We start from the raw sequence: 19,431 nt of genomic DNA on the forward strand, positions 1-19,431 counted from the left end.
TCCTCCCTCGCCGCCGCCGCCGCTTCCTCCCGCGCCCTCCGCTCTAATTAGTTCCTTTTGCAGCTAGAGAAGCCGCGCCGAGAGGGTGGTCACCTTGGCGTGGGCACCCCGCGGGTGGCGCATTGCGTTCAGCGCCTCCAGGCCATCTCCGTGCCGGGCACTGCGGACAGATGGGGCCCTTCGTTTCTGATCTCACAGCCACCCCGCCCAGTAGGGCACTAGTCTAGCTACCATTTAACCACCGCGGAAACTGAGGCACGCAGCAAGTCTCAGAGGCCAGCCCTCGGGGGCGTGGGCACCATTGGTTAAGAAATTTGTTTGCGGCCGGGAGCCTGTAGTTGACCTTCACCCGGGCTGGGATGCCCGCTTCACCTGAGCATCGATCGCCTCCTAAATCTGGATGCCGGCTGTCTACCCCACTGGTTGTGGGCGTTACAGGAGGTGATCTCGTGGCTGATCTCAGGAAGTCCCGACGGCACCCCGCCCAGGGTTGCAGGCTGGGCCCCGTCTCCTCTCTGGGCTCCAAAAGGCTGGCCAAGGCTTTCAGGAGCGAGTGGACCTGGCTCTCGCCTGCCCCCCTCCACCCAGCCCGGGAACAAAGAGCGGAGCCCGGAGCCCAGAACTGGCGGCTGCCGGCTGGGGGTGGGGCGGGAGTGGAAGGGGACACTTTGAGGTTGGCCAAGGTTAAAGCAGGAATGGGGTCACAGGAGGTCTCCCCCCACCCTAGGGTGGGGTCAGCCTGGGGTGGGGGTGCTGGGAGCTCTGGGCTTTTGGGTCAGCTCCTTCCTCCTTTCCCAGGAGGGAGAGGGCGGGGCCTCGGGCTGGGCTCTGACTTCCACTGGAATGAACCCCTGCCTCCCTGGGCAGAACCCCGTGGCAGGAAGTGGGGGTGGGGTCCCTGGGGATTGAGAGCTGGGGGCTGGAGTCCCCCTTGCCCGCTTTGGGCGCTGTGCCTGGGCCCCACCCTGGGAGACAGGCTCCTCCTGGGGCCCTCCCCAGCCCCGGGTTGAGGCAGTGTCCCTGGCAGGTCTGAAGAACAAGGTCACCCAGGGCCCCTGGACTCCTCCCGGAGGGAGGCCAGCGGGTCAGTGCCAAGCGATGGTCACCGGCAGCCTGACAAGCGTCATCTGGGTAGTCCACATTCCCAGCTCCCAAACCTTCCAGACATCGTGGTCCCCTTGTCCGGAAGGCTGGGGCTGGGTGGGGGGTAGAGGCTGCAGGGAGGCCTGTGGCCCTGGGCCAGCAGAGGGACCAAGCCACCATCCCTTCCTGGCTCCTGAATTCTTAATCAGCATAAATATTTACTTCCTTCCTCCCCTTGCCCAGGCTTCCAGCACAGAGGAGCTTCAGGGAGGTGGGACGGGGCCAATGTCTAAAAATAAACAGGTGGAGGGACAGGCAGACACACAGACAGACATGACTGGGGGGAAGGGGGTATTAGGCAGAGAGCAGCTCCCTGCCCAGCCAGAGGAAGGGGGGCCAGGTCCATCCCTTATTTACTGGCCTGGGCCAGGGGCTCCAGGAGAGGGACGGTGGCAGCCCCCCTTGCATCACTGGGAGGTCTGGAGTGAGGTGGGGGGCGGGGCAAATCTAAACAGATACGAGGGGCTGGGGAACTCACCAGCTCTGACCTGAAGAAGCTTATGGGGACGAGCAGAGTCATGGGTCTGGGTCCACGGCCAAGTGCAGCCACCCATGCTGTGGGCAGTGCAGCCCTGGAAGCTGGGCAGCCTCCTGTGCTCGGACCCTGATGTTGGCCATTTGCTGGTGGGATCTTGGGGTGTGTTGCCGGAGCAGAGGGTCCCAAGTGAGGGAGGGGACCATCTTCCTGCGTGCCACGTGGTGGGCAGCATTCAGCTCTGGGAGGGTCTTGGCCAGAGTGGAGCCCGTCTGGGGGAAGGATGGAGCAGGGCTGGGGACCAGGTCAGGTGCAGAGCCCGTAAAGCTCCTGTAGGGGCTTGGCTGGGAGAAGAGATGTGGGGACGTGGGGCTGCCCTCCGCTGTCCTCCCTGGGAGAGCCCTGGGTGGCTTGTGCACACCTGGCAACACCAAGCAGACACATGGGCAAAATGTGGGAATCGTTTTACTACCCATCAGAGCTGGTTCACCTTGGCCCCTGGCAGCCTGGTCGGGCCACAGCCCCCAGCTGCCCCCTGGTGGCGGCCCGGGGCCCTCTGGCTCTCCAGGCCTCACTTGGGAGGTGGGCCCACCTGCCTGGGCCCCATCGGATCCCCTGGTGCCAGCTGGTGTAAAGCCCTGGCTTTGCACGGCTTGCCTGGGACAACCTCTCAGCCTCAGTTCCTCAGGGAAGGTCACACCTGACTGCCAGGGACAGACAAGTGTCCACCCTGCCTGACGCACAGCAGGTGCTCAGCAGTCAGTAGTGGAATAATAGCGTGGCCCGGCCACTTTGGAGGGCACATTGCTCCCCCTCTGACTCTGGGTCATCTGGCTCAAATGGAGCATGGTTTCCCTCTGACTGCTGGGCTTGCCTGGCCAGTGCCAGGGAGAAGAGCTGGCCTTGAACTTGCCACTTCTTAGCTTTGTGACTGAGGCAGTTTCTCTATAACTCATTTTCATGGCAAAATGGAGACCTTCAGCTCAAAAAAGACTTGCGGGAAGTGAACATGGAACCGTTCAGGGGGTGACTGGCTCTGTCCATACCACCTGCAGGCCAGGGCCTCTAAAGGGTCTCCCCGCCTGGGGGATAGGCTTACGTTGCCCCACACACTCTCCCTGCCTGGCTCCCGTGGGCTTTAAATGGTACAGCCCAAGGAGGAGCCTGGGGTCACAGTGTCACAGTGCAGCTCCTGTCTTCCCTCCAGGTTCCTGCCTGAAGACCAATCTGGGAGCCCCACTCGCCTGGCCGCCCCTGACCCCAGCCCCCCATCACCATGCACTCCTTGGACGAGCCGCTCGACCTGAAGCTGAGTATCACCAAGCTCCGGGCGGCGAGAGAGAAGCGGGAGAGGACAATGGGTGTGGTCCGGCACCGCACTCTGCACAGGGAGCTCGGCCTGGTGGACGGCAGCCCCACCCCAGGCTCCCCAGGCTCCCCACCCTCAGGTACTGCACCCGGGGCGGGGCTGGGGCGACACTGAGCCCTGTTTGAGCCGTGGCGATGGGGACAACCTCCAAGGTGTATCCACCAAGATGGAACCACAGCCCCTCTCCACTCCCGGCCTCCGCACGTTTTCCCATTGATCCTCCCAACAGTTTCTGATTGGAGGTGATGGTATCCCGGGAGCTGACTTGCCAAGTTCAAGTGCTCTGCAGCTTCACTCAGTAGAGGCGGGATTCAAACAGAGGCCCCTGGCAGAATTTGGAGGGGTTAGTGAGGTGTGTAAGGTGCCCTGGTAGCACAGTGGTTAAGTGCTCGGCTGCTAACTGAAAGATCAGTAGTTTGAACCCAGCAGCAGCCTCTCCGTGGGAGAAAGATGAGGCAGTCTGCATCCGTAAAGATTATAGAAACCCTCTGGTGCAGTTCTACTCCAATGGGTCACTATGAGTCAGAACTGACAGGATGGCAATGGGTTTTCAGTGGGAGGGGGATCCAGAAGAAGCAGTAACAAAAGGTCCCATGACCACAATGCCTGGGCTTGGAGGCTGTGGCTGGGCATCCCGGGTAGGTAGGAGGGGGCTGAGTCCAGAGAGCGCATCCTAAGGGTGCTTGGGGCTCAGGCCTGGCATGGTGGTTACCCTTCTGCTCTGTCTCTGTGTGGACCCTGAAAACCAGATTTACCACGTCGGAGCTGGAAGGCCTTCGGAAGCAGCCGGCCCAAGCCTCCCATTCTGCAGAAGGGAACACTGAGGCAGGAAGCAGGCTGGGAAGGAATGAAGGGGAGCAGGACTGGGGTCGAGGGCCTGAGCTGTTCCTCGAGCTGTGTGCCCCACCATCCTCGTCTGCATAACGGCTCTTCCCACCTTCCATGCCACCCACGGGCCAAGCTTGCCTAGGGGTGCAGGTTGAATGAGCTGGGTGGTGTCTTGTCACATTTATCAGCAGTACAGGTCGTCCTTAGACACCTGGAAGCCCAGGTGGTCTGGGGTGATGTGGCAAGTGTCTGTATCCAGGCTTATGGTGGACTCCTAGCTCCAGCAACCCCAGCACTGTGCCTCTCCTTTAGGCTTCCTGCTGAACCCCAAATTCCCTGAGAAGGTGGAGGGACGCTTTTCGGCGGCCCCTCTGGTGGACCTCAGCTTGTCCCCGCCGTCTGGGCTGGACTCCCCCAATGGCAGCAGCTCACTGTCTCCTGAGCGCCAGGGCAACGGGGACCTGCCTCCAGTGCCCAGCGCCCCGGTAAGGAGGGGGTGAGAGTCTGGAGAGCAAGGGTGACAGGGTGGAGGGCCTGCCAAGCAGCGGGGCACTGAGCAGCCTGCCCCGCGTCCTCTTGCCCCAGGATTTCCAGCCGCTTCGCTACCTGGACAGCATGCCCAGCTCCTTCCAGTTCTTCCTGCCCCTGGGCTCTGGGAGTGCCCTGCACCTGCCTGCTTCCTCCTTCCTCACTCCCCCCAAGGACAAGTGCCTCTCGCCCGAGCTGCCCCTGCCCAAGCAGCTTGTGTGTCGCTGGGCCAAGGTGAGTGGGGCCACGACGAGGGGTGTGTGCCAGCCCGGTGGGCGGCACCACGCGGGGCTCAGACCCTCCCTGCCCCGCAGTGTAACCAGCTTTTTGAGCTCCTGCAAGACCTGGTGGACCACGTCAACGACTACCACGTGAAGCCTGAAAAGGATGCTGGGTACTGCTGCCACTGGGAGGGGTGTGCCCGCCACGGCCGGGGCTTCAATGCCAGGTGAGGGAGGACGGCGCAGGGCCCCGGGGAGGGGGACAGGGCTCCGCGTCCAGTGAGCTGACACCCTCCTCCCGCACCTCACCTGGAGCAGGTACAAGATGCTGATCCACATCCGCACGCACACCAACGAGAAGCCTCATCGCTGCCCCACCTGCAACAAGAGCTTCTCCCGCCTGGAGAACCTGAAGATCCACAACCGGTCACACACAGGTGAGGGGCGCTGCCGGGGTGTGGGCCGAGTCGGGGCGCTGGCAGAGGACTTGGCTCTGGGCCTTGGGGAGGCAGGCATCCAAGGGGCAAGGGCATTCGGAGGGATTACAGACGCATCTGTGTGCCTGAATGCTGTCTGCTAGGGGAAGCCCTTCCTGTGGGTCGGACCCTGACTCCGCGCTCAGAGCCCAGCCTCGTCTTCGTGGCACTCAGTCTTGTTAATTTGCACGATCATGTGACTTACGTCTTCCCTCCTAGACTGTGTGCTTCCTGACGGCACAGACTGTGTCTGCTTTGACCCTTGCTGTGCCCCCAGTACACAGTAGGGCCACCGACGGCCCAGAGAAACAGAACGCCAGCCGCCAGCCACATCTATGATTTACAATTTTCTAATTGCCACGTGAAAAGAAGTAAAAAGAAATAGGTGGAATTAATTGTAATAAAATGCTTCATTGAACCCAAAGTATCTAAAACACTATCGTCTCAGTATGAAAGATGAGAAGTCCTGGGTGCTGCAAATAGTTAATGCGTTTGGCTGCTGGTAGAAAGATTGGAAGTTTGAGCTCACCAGAGGCGCCTTGGAAGAAAGGCCTGGTGATCTGTTTCTGAAAGAAAACCCTTTAAAGCCCAGTTCTACTGACACACATGGGGTTGCCAAGAGTCAGAATTGACTTGATGACAACTGGTTATGGAAACAAAGTCTCTGAAACGCGGTGTGTACTTCACACGCACAGCACAGCTCCATTCACATTGGCCACATCTGGAGGGCTCAATGGCCACATGTGGCTAGATGCTCTTGTCCTGGTCGGTGCAACAGCAGACACTCAGTGAGTCTTGAGCCAATTTGTCAAGTCAGGGCCAAGTACAAGGACAGCCAGTGTCCTGGCGGTGTAAATTGTATTATCTCCACGTTCACCGTTCCACGGGTCAACGCAGTTTCCCATTATCTGAGGTCATGGCAGAGCTAGGGTGGACCGGGCTGTCTTCCCAATGGCCATTCCTGGCTGCCCCCACCTGGGGTTGGGACTTATGCCAGGTGCTGGGAGTGCACCCTCAAATCGGATAGCCATGCTTTCAGGAAGCTCATGGTCTGGGGGATGCGGGGCTGGGGAGCCATGGGAGGGGGAGACCCCTTACACCCATGGCTGCCCCACAGGTGAGAAGCCCTACGTCTGCCCCTACGAGGGCTGCAACAAGCGTTACTCTAACTCGAGCGACCGCTTCAAGCACACGCGCACCCACTACGTGGACAAGCCCTACTACTGCAAGATGCCCGGCTGCCACAAGCGCTACACGGACCCCAGCTCGCTGCGCAAGCACATCAAGGCCCACGGCCACTTCGTGTCCCACGAGCAGCAAGAGCTCCTGCCGCTGCGCCCACCCCCCAAGCCCCCGCTGCCCGGCCCCGACGGTAGCCCCTATGTCAGCGGGGCCCAGATCATCATCCCCAACCCTGCCGCCCTCTTCGGAGGCTCTGGCCTGCCCGGCCTGCCCCTGCCCCTGGCCCCCGGCCCCCTCGACCTCAGCGCACTGGCCTGTGGCAATGGTGGGGGTGGTGGGGGTGCGGCGGGCATGGGTCCCGGGCTGCCAGGCCCTGTCCTGCCGCTCAACCTGGCCAAGAACCCACTGCTGCCCTCTCCCTTCGGGGCAGGTGGACTGGGTCTGCCCGTGGTCTCCCTTCTCGCTGGCTCCGCTGGCGGCAAGGCTGAGGGGGAGAAGGGGCGTGGGTCAGGGCCAGCCAGGGCCCTGGGCTTGGAGGGCCGAAAGACACCACTTGAGAGGACTGAGGGTGGCCGCTCCCAGCCCGGCCCTGACGGACCACCTCTGCTGCCAGGCACCGTGCTGGACCTGTCCACCGGAATCAGCTCGGCAGCCAGCAGCCCAGAGGCGCTGGCTCCCGGCTGGGTGGTCATCCCACCGGGCTCCGTGCTGCTCAAGCCTGCCGTGGTGAACTGAGCCGCCCAGCTCCTGGCCCCACCTTGACGAACGGAAACTCTTCTGCGAAATAGCAATAATGTCCTCCTGCCTGCGGGACCTGGCTGGCTGTGCTCCTGGGCAGACCAGCCCCAGACTCGCTGGGCTGCAGGATGGTGCTAGGTGACTGCCAGCTCTCGAAGGAGGCAATGGACCTGCCATCCAGAGAGCTGGGCTCTTGGGTGCTGAGGCGGTGCGCACCTCTGGCCCTCCTGCCCCCCACAGCTTCTGCAGCACCCCCAACCCCCTGGTTCTCCACCTCACCCTCGGTCTCACTGCGTTCCCCACCCCAGTGCCCACGCTCCCTGCTCGGTCCACCTGTCAGCCACAGGGAGGGCAGGGACTGGGGAGGTACCCACCCCCACCCCAAGAGGGCTGTGACCAGGAGCCCGGAGAAGCAGGCCCTGCCCACTCCTGCCTAGCTTCAGACAACCCTGCTCCCCAGGATCCATGAACCCCTTTCCCTCTGACCCATGCTCCGGAGGGGAGCAAAACAGACGCAGGCCCTGGCAAAGCCACAGAGAAGCTGCCGTGTTCCTGCTCACCCCCATGACAAGGTGCCTCCTGCTCCCTCCAAGGAGGCCTGCTCTGACCCCTGCTCCATGCCACTCCCCCTTCCGGACACAGTGGGCACTGCTGAGGGATGGATGACAAGGCTCCCCATGGCAGGGACACCTGCCCCCCCTCACCTAACCACCTCCCACTCTGCCTCTCAGGGAGCCCTGTGAGCATGGGAAGTGGGCCTGGAGAGTCTTAGGTGGGGGAGGGCAGAGATGCTGGCTGGGTGGCAGTGGGCCAGGGCAGAGGTCCCAGCCTCGGGCCAGCCCCTGCTCAGGGATTAGGTGGGGCGTCTCCCTCATCCTCAGCCCGGCTGGGCCCGGCTTCTTGGCTCCTAGAGACCCCTGGGGCCTGACCTGCGAAGGCCTGCAATGTGTCCGTCCTGTACCGGTCACCAGGGTCACCCTGTGGGTAGGAGGCTGGCTGGGGAGACCCCAGGCTGGGACACAGGTCCCATCGTGGATGCCACGTCACAACCGACACACAGGGAGGACCGGAGCCATCTGGGGGTGGGGACTGAGGCCCTGAGCTTGGAGGGGTGGCCACAGGGGCCCAGCCCTCCGCTCGGAAAGGGGGCTGGAGGAAGGAACCTGCACATGGGGCAGTTTCCCGTGCTTCCCCGTCCTAGAAGCAACCCCCTTGGTCCCAGCCCTTGCCCAGCTGCCCAGGTCTATGCTGACTCGAGAGGGCCCAAGCCCGATTAGCTGAGGGTGTGGGAGAGTCCTGTGCACCACAGCCCCTGCTGGACTCAGCACCAGGCCCCCACCATCCCTGGGGGACACGGCCTGCCCTGCCAAGGCAGAGGAGTGGCCTGGCAGTTGGCAGCTAGCTCTGGCTTGTAGCCATCTGCCCCTAGGCAACAGGGTGACAGAGCCCCTCCACCTCCCCACCTGAGGCATGGGGTCCTCAGCAGCCCTGCAGTGCCTGAACCCCCTGCTGCTCCTCGGAGCGGATCTGGTGGCCCCGTCCCTTCCTGGACTGCCCTTCTGTCCCAGAGGGGTCACCCTGATCAGCCCGCCCCTGCTGTGGGCCTAGGACCCCAGCCCCCGCCAGGGTTGGCTCCGCCCCTCCAAGGGGTTGCGAGCCTCGTAGGAGGGAGCTGGTCTCCCTTCTTGGGGCCCCTCCCCAGACCCCCCAGTGTGCCCGGGGCCCCAGGCCAGGAGGGACGGGCACTGGAGGGCAGCTTAGGCAGCATGTGATTGGTGGTAGACCAGGCTGTACGCCGGTGTTCTTGTTGTCAGTCTGTCGTTGCACATTCCAGGATTATCAGTATTTTAACAGGTTCTAAGTGCCTTTCTATTGTAGCTTATGTTTTTCCTCCTCTCGGCTCAGTTGCTGTTAGCATAGAGTTTAAAAAAAAAGAAAAAAAGATAAGCTAATGACTATAACAATATATTCCTCCGTGTGAGAGGAGGTTTATAAAGAAACAATAAAGTGAGTTGCAGAGGTGTGTCTGTGCCGTGGATGTGCCACTCCCCACACCCTGTAGCACCCAGCAGCCTGTTTGGGGTTGTTAGTCAGGCCACATGGGGCTCAACTTTGGGGAGTGGCTTGGTTCCCCCCATCACAGGCTGCCCAGGGCCATGCTGCCCCAGCTGCACTCCCGAGACGCTCCCGCAGCTAGCAGGAGGGGCAGACTTGCCTCTGGAATCCGGTGGGCACACACAAGACCACAGAAACGACCTTTATTACAGAACTATAAATTAGAAGGGTGGGGTGGGAAGCATGGCGGTCACGTCCTGGGCACCTGCTCTTTCTCTCTGTCCTCCTGGGCCTGGATTTTGAGTTCCTCCTCGAGGCGCTCCTTTGCACGGACCACCTGGTGAGGGAAGTCAAACGCAGTGAATCGGGTCGTGCGCCTGCGGGGGCCTCTCCCCTCTGCCCACACAGGATGGTCTCTTCCCTTCCCAGGTTCAACTTCAGCGGTGAGTCCCCCCGAGAGCAGTGGGCAGGTCTCCTGTCTGAGGCCGAGAGCCTGAGCGCAATACAAATGCCCTCTCTTGGCGTCCCGGGTTGGGGTGGCCTGGGGGCCAGCACTGCCTCCACAGGAAGACGAGCCGAGCGGTGGCTCCAGCACACGGCCAACTAACGGTCCCACTCCTTCAGAGTCCTGGCTGCAGGGCCGAGGTAGACACTGCCGGATCAGTGGGCCATGCAGACAGAGGCCGTCAAGGGAGCAGGGGTGGGTTTGGGGCATAAGGGATGGAAGGGCCTGGCAGACCTTCCCACCAGCCAAGCGCTGAGCTGCCAGCTCCCCCTGCTGGAAACGAGGGACCCCGGCGAGAAGTGCGGTAGCTCACCCTCCCCCTGGAATCACAGGCCACTCACCTTGGACTGCAGATAGAAGGAGCCACCCACAGATTTGTCGTTCACCTTGAACAGATGTTCATAGTTCTATGAGAAGAAAAGACGAATTACAGAGATAGCAGTGGAAGCTACTAGATGTTGGAGAAGGAAAGTTTAGAGAGCTTGACCCCTCCACTCCATCTGGCATGCCATGCAGTACAGGGGCTGCTGCCACCGCAGCGAGGGGCAGAGAAGTGGACGGGGGCCACCAGCTGCTCCTGTCCCTGCAACTGCATTGGGCCGAAAAATGAACAAGTGACAGTGGCTGCCTCCAGAGCCTCCCTTCATCCTTCCCCACCCCCCACATCTGGTGTGTCTGGGAGCCGGTCGCCTCACCTTCTGGATCTCTTCAGGGCTCAGCTTGGAGACGTTGAGAATCTGCTGGGCCTCCTGGAGGCTGAGGCCGGAGAGGTTGGAGGCAGCAGCAGAACGGTGGCCGGCGCGTCCACGGGCGTCAGCTGCTGCCCGGCTGGCTGCGTAGATACAGGGGTGAGTGTTCAGCCCTTGGTGGCCCTGGGGCCCAGAGCTCCCCCTGGGCCTTCCTCGTGTGGGGCGTACCCCTCCCAGGTGGCATGGGAGGAGACACACGGGGAGAGACGTGGCCAGGTGTCTCTTCTCCAGGAGAGACGGGGTGAAGTGCGGTCAGACACACCCTCAGGAGGATAAGGGCAGGGTCTGGCCATCAAATCTGTATCTAGTCCCCAACGTTGACCACAGGTGACCCTGTCCCTGTTGGCTCTTCCTCTCCTCAGCCGGGGGCACAGCAAATTGGGCAGCTTTAGGCTGCTCTGGGGACCAGACAGAGGGAAGCTGTGGGCAGAGGGAGGCGGCAGTAACTCTGCCAGGATGGCTGCCCCCCCGCTTACCCATGCTGCCACCACAGTAGGCTGCCTAGGGGACCACTTCCCCTCAATGACCCAAGAATCAGGAGTGGTAAACTTTTTCTTAAAGGGTCAGAGAATAAATATTTCAGACTCTGAAGGGCAAACTGTCCTGGTCACAATTAACTCTGATACGAAAGCAGCCAGCCAATACGTAAACAGATGGGCATGGCCATGTTCCAATAAAACTTTATTTACCAAACAGCCATTCAGGCGGGCCAGTTTGCCCACACCTGCTCTTGTTGTTGCTAGTTACTGTTGAGTTGATTCTGACTCACGGCAACCCCGTGTGTGCAGAGTAGAAAGCTCCGTAGGGTTTTCAAGGCTGTAATCTTTCAGAAGCAAATTGCTAGGCCTGTCTTCCGAGGCACCTGTGGGTGGGTTTGAACTGCCAAACCTTTCAGCTAGTAGTTGAGTGCTTAACTGTTTGTGCCACCCAGGAACTCCTATCCCTGCCCTGGGTACTCATTTTGACTGAGTAGGATGAGAAAAAAAAGCCTTTTCCTTAGGTAGGAATTTCCCAAAGCCAGCATCTCCTCCCACAGTGGGAAAGTGCCCCAGAGCCCCAGCCACGGAGGGACCCTTCTACATTCCAAGCCTGCCCAGCCTCAGGAGCCCATTGCTACAAAAACGCAGGGAAAGTCGGGGCCCGGGCTTACCTGCAAACTCCTGCCGTAGGGCCCGGGCAAAGGCCCTACCCACCACCTGCACACCCATCACAATGATCTGGGCCAGGTACTTGGCCTGTGGGCAAAGCAGGCCTCTGGTTAGCAGGCTGCATTCTCAGCCCCTCTTGCAGGGAGGAACCTTGGAGGCAGCTGCTGAGTGGCCAGGTTTCTGTAGACCCGAGGGAATTATCTCGAGCAGCAGACACAGCCACTTCCCTCTACAGCACCCTGGTAATTCTGCTTTGGGAGCTTCAGGATGCTCATCTGACAGGCAGGCCGAGGGGGGAGTTTTGATAGAACCCCCACCACCTTCAGGAGAGAGCAGAGAGGAGCCAAGGCAAAGCGGCCTGCAGGGGACAGAGGCTGTTGGCCCATCCCAGATCTGCCACTCAACTACTCTGCAAGCCCAGGCCGACACTCACTCTTCCTCTCTGTCTGAGATCGTCTGGTCCAACCTTCATTTTACAGATGGGAAACTAAGATGCGTTCTAGTTCTTTCAACACTATGCAAGCAAGTTCTCTGGTTTTGCTGTTGTTGCTTTTATGACTTACGGAGACCCCACTACCGACTGGAACGGCTCCATAGGGTTTTCTTGGCTGTAATGTTTATAGGAGCAGACCGCCAGGCCTGTCTCTTCCACAGAGCTGCTGGGTAGGTCCGAGCCGCCAACCTTTGGGTTACCAGCCGAGCACAAACTGTTTGTGTCACCCAGGGACCTTCGAGTCCTACTGCCTTAAGTCCATTCCATTCAATACAACAGTTATTAAGGGTCTGCTAAGAGCAAAAATATTGCCTGCCTTCAAGGTGCTAACAGCCCCCTACGAGGTTATTTACACAAATGCACAAAGGACCGAATGATCAGTCACTGAAGAAGACAAACCAGTTGCCATCAAGTTGATTTTAACTCACGGCAACTCCGTGTGTGTCAGGACAGAACGGCGCTCCACAGGGTTTTCAATGGCTGTGATCTTTCGGAAGTAGATCACCAGCCCTTCTTCTGAGCTGCCTCTCGGTGGATAGAGTAAGGCCAGTTCATTTGTTTGTCCGCTGGTTCATTCATTCAAATACTTGTTGAGCATCTCCCATGCACTCTGCCCAGCACTTGGAGTACGACGATACACAGAACATGATCCCTGCCCTGAGTTCACAAGCTACGGATCTGCCGGGCAGCAAGATCTTCAACCACAGCACAGCGGGGTGGTTTCATACCTCTAAAACCAAGGAAACATGGAGGGCAGTCTCATTAAGAAGTGACCAGAGTGAGGGGCGTGTGGGGTCTTAAAAGCTTGCAAGCGGCCATCTAAGATTCATCAATTGGTTGCAACCCACCTGGAGCAAAGGAGAATGAAGAACACCAAAGACACAGGAAAATATTAGCCCAAGGGACAAAAAGGGCCCCATAAACCAGAGACTCCATCAGCCTATGACCAGAAGAACTAGATGATGCCTGGCTACCACCAATGATCGCCCTGACAGGGAACACAACAGAGAGTCCCTGACGGAGCAGGAGAAAAGTGGAGTGCAGAACTCAAATTCTAGCAAAAAGACCAGACTTAATGGTCTGACTGAGACTGGAGGAGCCCCAGAAGACATGGCCCCCAGACTCTCTGTTAACCCAGAATTAAAACCATTCCCAAAACTAACTCTTCAGACAAAGATTAGACTGGACTATAAGATATCAAATGATACTCATGAAGAGTGTGCTTCTTAATTCAGTTAGATACACAAAACCAAATGGACAGCTCCTGTCCGAGGTGAGATGAGAAGGCAGAGGGTCAGGAGCTGGTTGAATGGACACGGGGAATCGGGTGGAAAGGAGGAGTGTGCTGTCACAGTATAGGGAGTTCAACTAGGGTCACATAAAATGTGTGTAAAAATTTTTGTATGAGAAACTAACCTGAGCTGTAAACTTTCACTTAAAGCACAACTAAAAAAAAAAAAAAAAAAAAAAGCAATGACCAGAGGCTGAGAAAGTCAAGAGGGAAAAATCAGAATAAGATAAGGTTCTGGGAGAAGACGGTGCTTCTGCCGGGCTGGGTGCTGAAGGGCACGTGGGATCCCAACGGGAACATTAGAGAGGGACTGAGGTGAGCCAGACTGGGAGGGAAGAAAGTATAAGGCTAGGTGGGCTGAGCTTAGGGAGCTGGGAAAGAAGTGCGAAAGGAAGCTAGGAAGTTGGCTGAGACGGAAAACCCTGCTGCCCGCGCTGTGGAACAGAGACTGCACACGGCATACACAAGAGCGATCACAAGTATGTGCAACAGAGTACATGTGGCGCACAAAGGATGCTGGGGAGCACATACCCCCTTCAGTGATCAGTGCTCATGTGGGACAGCCAAGTGGCTTTTCCTGTCTTCTCTGTACTCTTCTGCCTACTGGTCAGCTGACAGCGACCGAGGAACTGAGTGCCAAACACGTCCTACTTACCACACCATTAACCCTGACAACTCGGGACACTGAGGCACAGAGGAGTTAAGTGACCAGCCAAGGACACTCGCCCAGGATCACAGAGGATGGAGGGAGGGAGACAGAGCAACCTAACAAGTGCCAAGACCCCAGGCAGGCCAGGGGCTGCCCCAGACGCCGGGACCGGCCCAGTTTAGCCTCCAAGGAACTCGCCCTTCCCTAACAGGCGGGCTGTGATTATGGGCCATTAGCGAGAATTAATAAATCGAAGTGGGTTTGCACTTCACAAGTAGGTGGAGCTTTCACAGGCCTTGCATTTCACACCTGGAAGGAGAGCCCAAATGAGGCTCCCTCCTGTGATCAAAGCCGAGGGCAGGGCCGCCTCAAGCCGGTCTGCAGGTGTAGGGAAATGATGAATGCACTCCCCGACAAGTAGTCTCACCTGGCTTCGCATCTCCTTGCCCAATGCTGCTCTCAGGGGGGCAGGAGGCCCTGAGACGGACTGCTTTTCCCAGCTGGGTAACAGGGAGGCTGACGGGCCAGCAGGTGACTCCAAAGGGTCCCCTCAGCCTGGACCACCTTCCATGGCTGACTCCACTTTCCCTCAGTTCTCAGACCACACCTCCCGTGACAGCCTTCCGTCCCCGCGCAACCTCATTACACTGTCCTGCAGTCACCTGAGTGTAGGAACTTGGCTGCTGCCAGAGAGCAACCCCAGCCGCCTACCCTCTACCCCGCAGGCTTCAAACCAAAGTGGCATGGGTGGCCCTGCTGTTCCAGCTGTCCAGAATTGCATGGTCACAGGGAAGGCTGGGCTGGCCTTCCATTTTGGCAGCTGCCCCAGCAGGCCACAGGAGCTGCCTGGACAGAAGGCATCTGCCAGGGGAGGCTCTGGGACCAGCGCTGGTGTGCAAATCCCAGTAGTGTGACTCTGGACAAGTTCTCAACCTCCCTGAGCCTCGGTTTCCTCATCTGTAATATGTGGCCAGCCATTGGGCTGTTATAGGGACTAAATGAAATAATGCTTAAAAGGTTACTGGCAGAGCCTAGAGATGCGAGAAGTGCTTGATAAATGTTGCTCGCCGCATCTTCTTCTTTTTCACGAAACTTAACAATGGCAGGTATCTTCCGACATACCAGCTCGTTTGATAGAGACCCTGACTCCCCAGCAGTGAAGCCTGCAATAAGCCAGTGAGATTACCCAGGAACAGCATGATAAGAGGAGCAAGAACCACTGCTTTGCTTTTAAGCAGCTATCTACGACACAACTATGTGTCTCTACTTGCCAGAAAGACAACAGTAAGAAGGTAACCAAAAGTGCAGAGAAGAAACAAGTCTACATGAGCCACGACCTCATCTACCCAGCTACCACCACTGACTGTTCTGAACGGGGTCACAACAGTTGGCCCTGGATACAATGGGGAAAAAAATATGAAGCAGAACTCAAATTCTCGTTAAAAAATAAAAATAAAGCCAGACAAACTGGAACAGTAGAGAACAGAGAATTCCCTGAGACTATCACCCTGAGACACTCTTTACACCGAGAACCGAGCCTATGCTCTGAGATCACCTTTTAGTGAAATAGCAGAGCGGCACACAAAATAAAGGATATTAGCTGTAAGATGGGTGCCCTGCTTAAAAACCATCAGTATGAGGGCAAAGGTCAACAATGACTCGAAAGCAAAGATGAGAAATAAGGAGGCAGGGAAACTAGGGTACTAGAAAGGGAACAAACAGAACACAGTTAGAGAGAATGCTGACACACCGTGAAAGCTGTAACTAACGTCACTCAACAATCTGTGGGAATCGTCAGATGGGAACCTAACTTGCTGTATAAACTTTCACTAAAAAATAAAATATTATTTAAAAAAAAAAAAAAAGGGAACACTGCTTTGGAGTCTAATTCCAGCTGTGCTTCTTACTAGCCATGTGGCCCTAGGCAAATCACTCAACCTCTCTGAGCCTCAGTTTTCTCCTCAGCAGATGGAAGACTAACACCCACATAACGAAGGCCAAAGAGGAAGAAACTGAAGATTTTCATCAACTTCTACAGTCTAAAACTGACCAAACATGCAATCAAGATGCACTAATAATTATTAGTGATTGGAATGTGAGAGTTGGAAACAAAAAAGAAGGAAGAGTAATTGGAAAATATGGCCTTGGTGATAGAAACACCACCAGAGATCACATGATAGAATTTTGCAAGACCAACGACTTCTTCATTGAAAATACCTTTTTTCAACAACATAAATGGCGACTATACACGTGGACCTTGCCGGGTGGAATACACAGGAATCAAATTGGCTACATCTGTAGAAAGAGACAATGGAGAAGTTCAATTATCATCAGTCAGAACAAGACCAGGGCTGACTGTGGAACAGGCTATTAATTGCTCATATGCAAGTTCAAGTGGAAGCTGAAGAAAATTAGAATAAGTCCACGACAGCCAAAGTACGACCTTGAGTATATCCCACGTGAATTTAGAGATCATCTCAAGAATAAATTTGAGGTATTGAACTCTAATGACTAAAGACCAGACAAGTTGTTGAATGACATCGAGGACATCATACATGAAGAAAGCAAGAGGTCATTAAGAAGACAGCAAAGAAAGAAAACACCTAAATGGATGTCAGAAGAGACTCTGAAACTTGCTCTTGAACGTGCAGTAGCTAAAGTGAATGGAAAAAATGATGAAGTAAAAGAGCTGGACAGAAGATTCAAAGGGTAGCTTGAGAAGACAAAGTATCACCATGACATGTGCAAAGACCTGGAGTTAGAAAACCAAAAGGAAAGAACACACTCAGCATTTCTCAAGCTGAAAGAATTGAAGAAAGAATTCAAGCCTCAAGTTGCAACACTGAAGGGTTCTATGGGCAAAATATTGAACGACTCAGGAAGCATCAAAAGAAGACGGAAGGAATACACAGTCACTGTACCAAAAAGAACTGGTCGACGTTCAACCATTTCAGGAGGTAGCCTGTGATCAAGAATCGATGGTACTGAGGGAAGAAATCCAATCTGCACTGAAGGCATTGGTGGAAAACAGGGCTCCAGGAACTGATGGAATATCAACTGAGATGTTTCAACAAACAGATGTAGTACTGGAAGTGCTCACTCACCTATGCCAAGAAATTGGGAAGACAGCTACCTGGCCAACTGACTGGAAGAGATCCGTATTTATGCCTACTCCAAAGATCCGACCGAATGCAGAAATTATCGAACAGTAACATTAACATCACACACAAGCAGAATTTTGCTGAAGATCGCAGTTGCAGCAGTACATCGACAAGGAACTGCCAGAAATTTAAGCCAGATTCAGAAGAGGATGTGGAACCAGGATATCACTGCTGATGTCAGATGAATCTTGACTAAAAGCAGAGAATACCAGCAAGACATTTACCTGTGTTTTATTGACTATGCAAAGGCATTCGACTGTGTGGATCATAACAAATTATGGATAACGTTGTGAAGAACAGGAATTCCAGAACACTTGTGCTCATGAGGTACCTGTACATAGATCAAGAGGCAGTCGTTCGAACAGAACAAGGGGATACTTCATGGTTTAAGGTAAGGAAAGGTGTGTGTCAGGGTTGTATCCTTTCACCATACTTATTCAATCTGTATGCCTAACAAATAATCTGAGAAGCCGGACGGAATGAAGAACAGGGCATCAGGATTGGAGAAAGACTGCAATATGCAAATGATACAACCGTGCCTGCCGAAAGTGAAATGGACCTGAAGCACTTACTGATGAAGATCAAAGATTACAGCCATCAGTATGGATTACACCTCAACATAAAGAAAACAAAAGTCCTCACAACTGGACCAATAAGCAACATTATGATAAACGGAGAAAAGATTGAAGTTGTCAAGGATTTCATTTTACTTGTATTCACAATCAACGCCCATGGAAGCAGCAGTCAAGAAATCAAATGACGTTACTGCATTGGGCAAATGTGCTACAAAAGACCTCTTTAAAGTGTTAAAAAGCGAAGATGTCACTTTAAGGACTAAGGTGCGCCTGACCCAAGCCATGATGTTTTCAATCGTCTCATATCCATGTGAAAGCTGGATAATTAATAAGGAAGACTGAAGAAGAATTGATGCCTTTGAATTACGGTGTTGGTGAAGAATATTGAATATACCATGGACTGCCAAAAGAACAACCATATCTGTTTTGGAAGAAGTACAGCCAGGATGCTCCTCAGAAGCAACAATGGCAAGGTTTCGTCTCATATACTTTGGACATGTTATCAGGAGGGAGCAGTCCCTGGAGAAGGATATCATGCTTGGTAAAGCAGAGGGTCAGCGAAAAGGAGGAAAACTCTCAACAAGATGGACTGATACACTGGCTGCAACAATGGGCTCAAGCAGAACAACGATTATGAGGAAGGCTCAGGACCGGGCAGGGTTTTGTTCTGTTGTACATAGGGTCGGCATGACCCGACTCGAACGCAGCTAACACCAACAAAAACACAGCAGGGCTAGAAGACCCTCATGAGGCAATGCCTGTAAAACAAAGTGGACAGACAGGCAGTGCCAGGACCAGAGCAGGAGCTCAACAGTGTCTTTGCTTCTGGACAAGATACTGTTTGGGGTTTAAGGGTCTGGAGACCGGCAGTGCAGGTGGCCCTCTCATCCACTTATTCAGGACCCAGATGCACACGGAGCGCCAGTCACAGGTCAGGACTGTGTTGGGAGCTGCAGACTGCACAGAGAGCAGAGCTCTGCAAGCCACAGCTAAGTTGGCTGAGCGGAGACCACAGGTGATTAAGGCAGCCACTAGCTGAGGCCTCTTCCAGAAAGCCCCAAACACCTCATAGTCCACTGACAGACCAACACTCAGGCAGAAAGCCCCAGGCAAGAGCAAGCAGTTGATTTGGTATCAAACTTCAGGCGCCACGGTCAGGAAGCAGAGGTCAGGGGCATGGGACTCCAACCCTGGGACCCACATAGGCTTTCTCATCTGAGCAGTAATGCAGCATTGAACTTGTTTCCACAGATCTCCACATAGTCCAATGCAAGACTGAAGCCTGCCACAGCAGCAAAGGACCCCAGACTTTGGGGGTGAGGGTGGGTGCTCGGGAATGTGGCTTATCCTGTGCCCAGCGTATCAAAAAAGGAGCCTAGCTTTCAGACAGAACAACGTGCAGCGCTCCCTTCAAAGCCCAGTTCCCGCCCTCGGGGGTGGGCAGGCACCACCACTGAGCAGCACCCCTTCTCAAGGACATTCTGAGATAGGCGGGGGCTCTGTTCACCCAGGGCCCTGAAAACAGCTGCTGGCACCTCACTAGGCAGGAGGGAGGCCAGGACCACACTGTGACGGGATTCCCGGGCCTGGTCAGGGGCTGTGCAGCAAGTACACGATATGCATGAGGAGGAATGCAGCTGTCCAGGTATCAGCACTGAACCAGGTCACCGCCAGCCGAGCTTTGCCACAGCTGGAGTTCCATAGGCTCCGTGGCCCTGGGCAGGGTTTCTAAATGCTGCCCACCTCCTTGCTGAAGCAGGGCCCTGGCCATCCCCCCTGCCCCCAACGCACACACACAGATACACAGATACACAGATACACACAGACACACACACACAGACACAC

The 19,431-nt window shown here is 55.9% G+C and overlaps 2 protein-coding genes across 3 annotated transcripts in view; one reads left to right on the forward strand and one right to left on the reverse strand.

The window, feature by feature from the left end:
• Positions 1 to 2,834: 2,834 nt before the first annotated feature.
• On the forward strand, positions 2,835 to 7,034 carry GLIS2 (GLIS family zinc finger 2). The gene is made up of 6 exons (XM_004373211.1): positions 2,835 to 3,066; positions 4,128 to 4,300; positions 4,401 to 4,577; positions 4,658 to 4,791; positions 4,883 to 5,001; positions 6,158 to 7,034. The coding sequence occupies exons 1-6, from the start codon at positions 2,895 to 2,897 to the stop codon at positions 6,955 to 6,957; spliced, it is 1,575 nt and encodes a 524-aa protein (XP_004373268.1). The 5' UTR covers positions 2,835 to 2,894; the 3' UTR covers positions 6,958 to 7,034.
• Positions 7,035 to 9,206: 2,172 nt separating this feature from the next.
• CORO7 (coronin 7) overlaps positions 9,207 to 19,431 on the reverse strand; it is a 74,860-nt gene continuing 64,635 nt past the window's right edge. For both annotated transcript variants that reach the window (XM_004373212.2, XM_023728442.1), the window contains 4 exons: positions 11,420 to 11,504; positions 10,216 to 10,352; positions 9,862 to 9,927; positions 9,207 to 9,352 (listed from right to left, as the gene is read on the reverse strand). In XM_004373212.2, the coding sequence (XP_004373269.1) occupies positions 9,266 to 9,352; positions 9,862 to 9,927; positions 10,216 to 10,352; positions 11,420 to 11,504 (375 nt within the window). In that variant the 3' untranslated portion in view covers positions 9,207 to 9,265. The remainder of the gene's footprint in view (positions 9,353 to 9,861; positions 9,928 to 10,215; positions 10,353 to 11,419; positions 11,505 to 19,431) is intronic.

This window comes from Trichechus manatus, unplaced genomic scaffold (assembly GCF_000243295.1).
Source record: "Trichechus manatus latirostris isolate Lorelei unplaced genomic scaffold, TriManLat1.0 scaffold00024, whole genome shotgun sequence".
In the NCBI taxonomy this organism is placed as follows: Eukaryota; Metazoa; Chordata; class Mammalia; order Sirenia; family Trichechidae; genus Trichechus; species Trichechus manatus.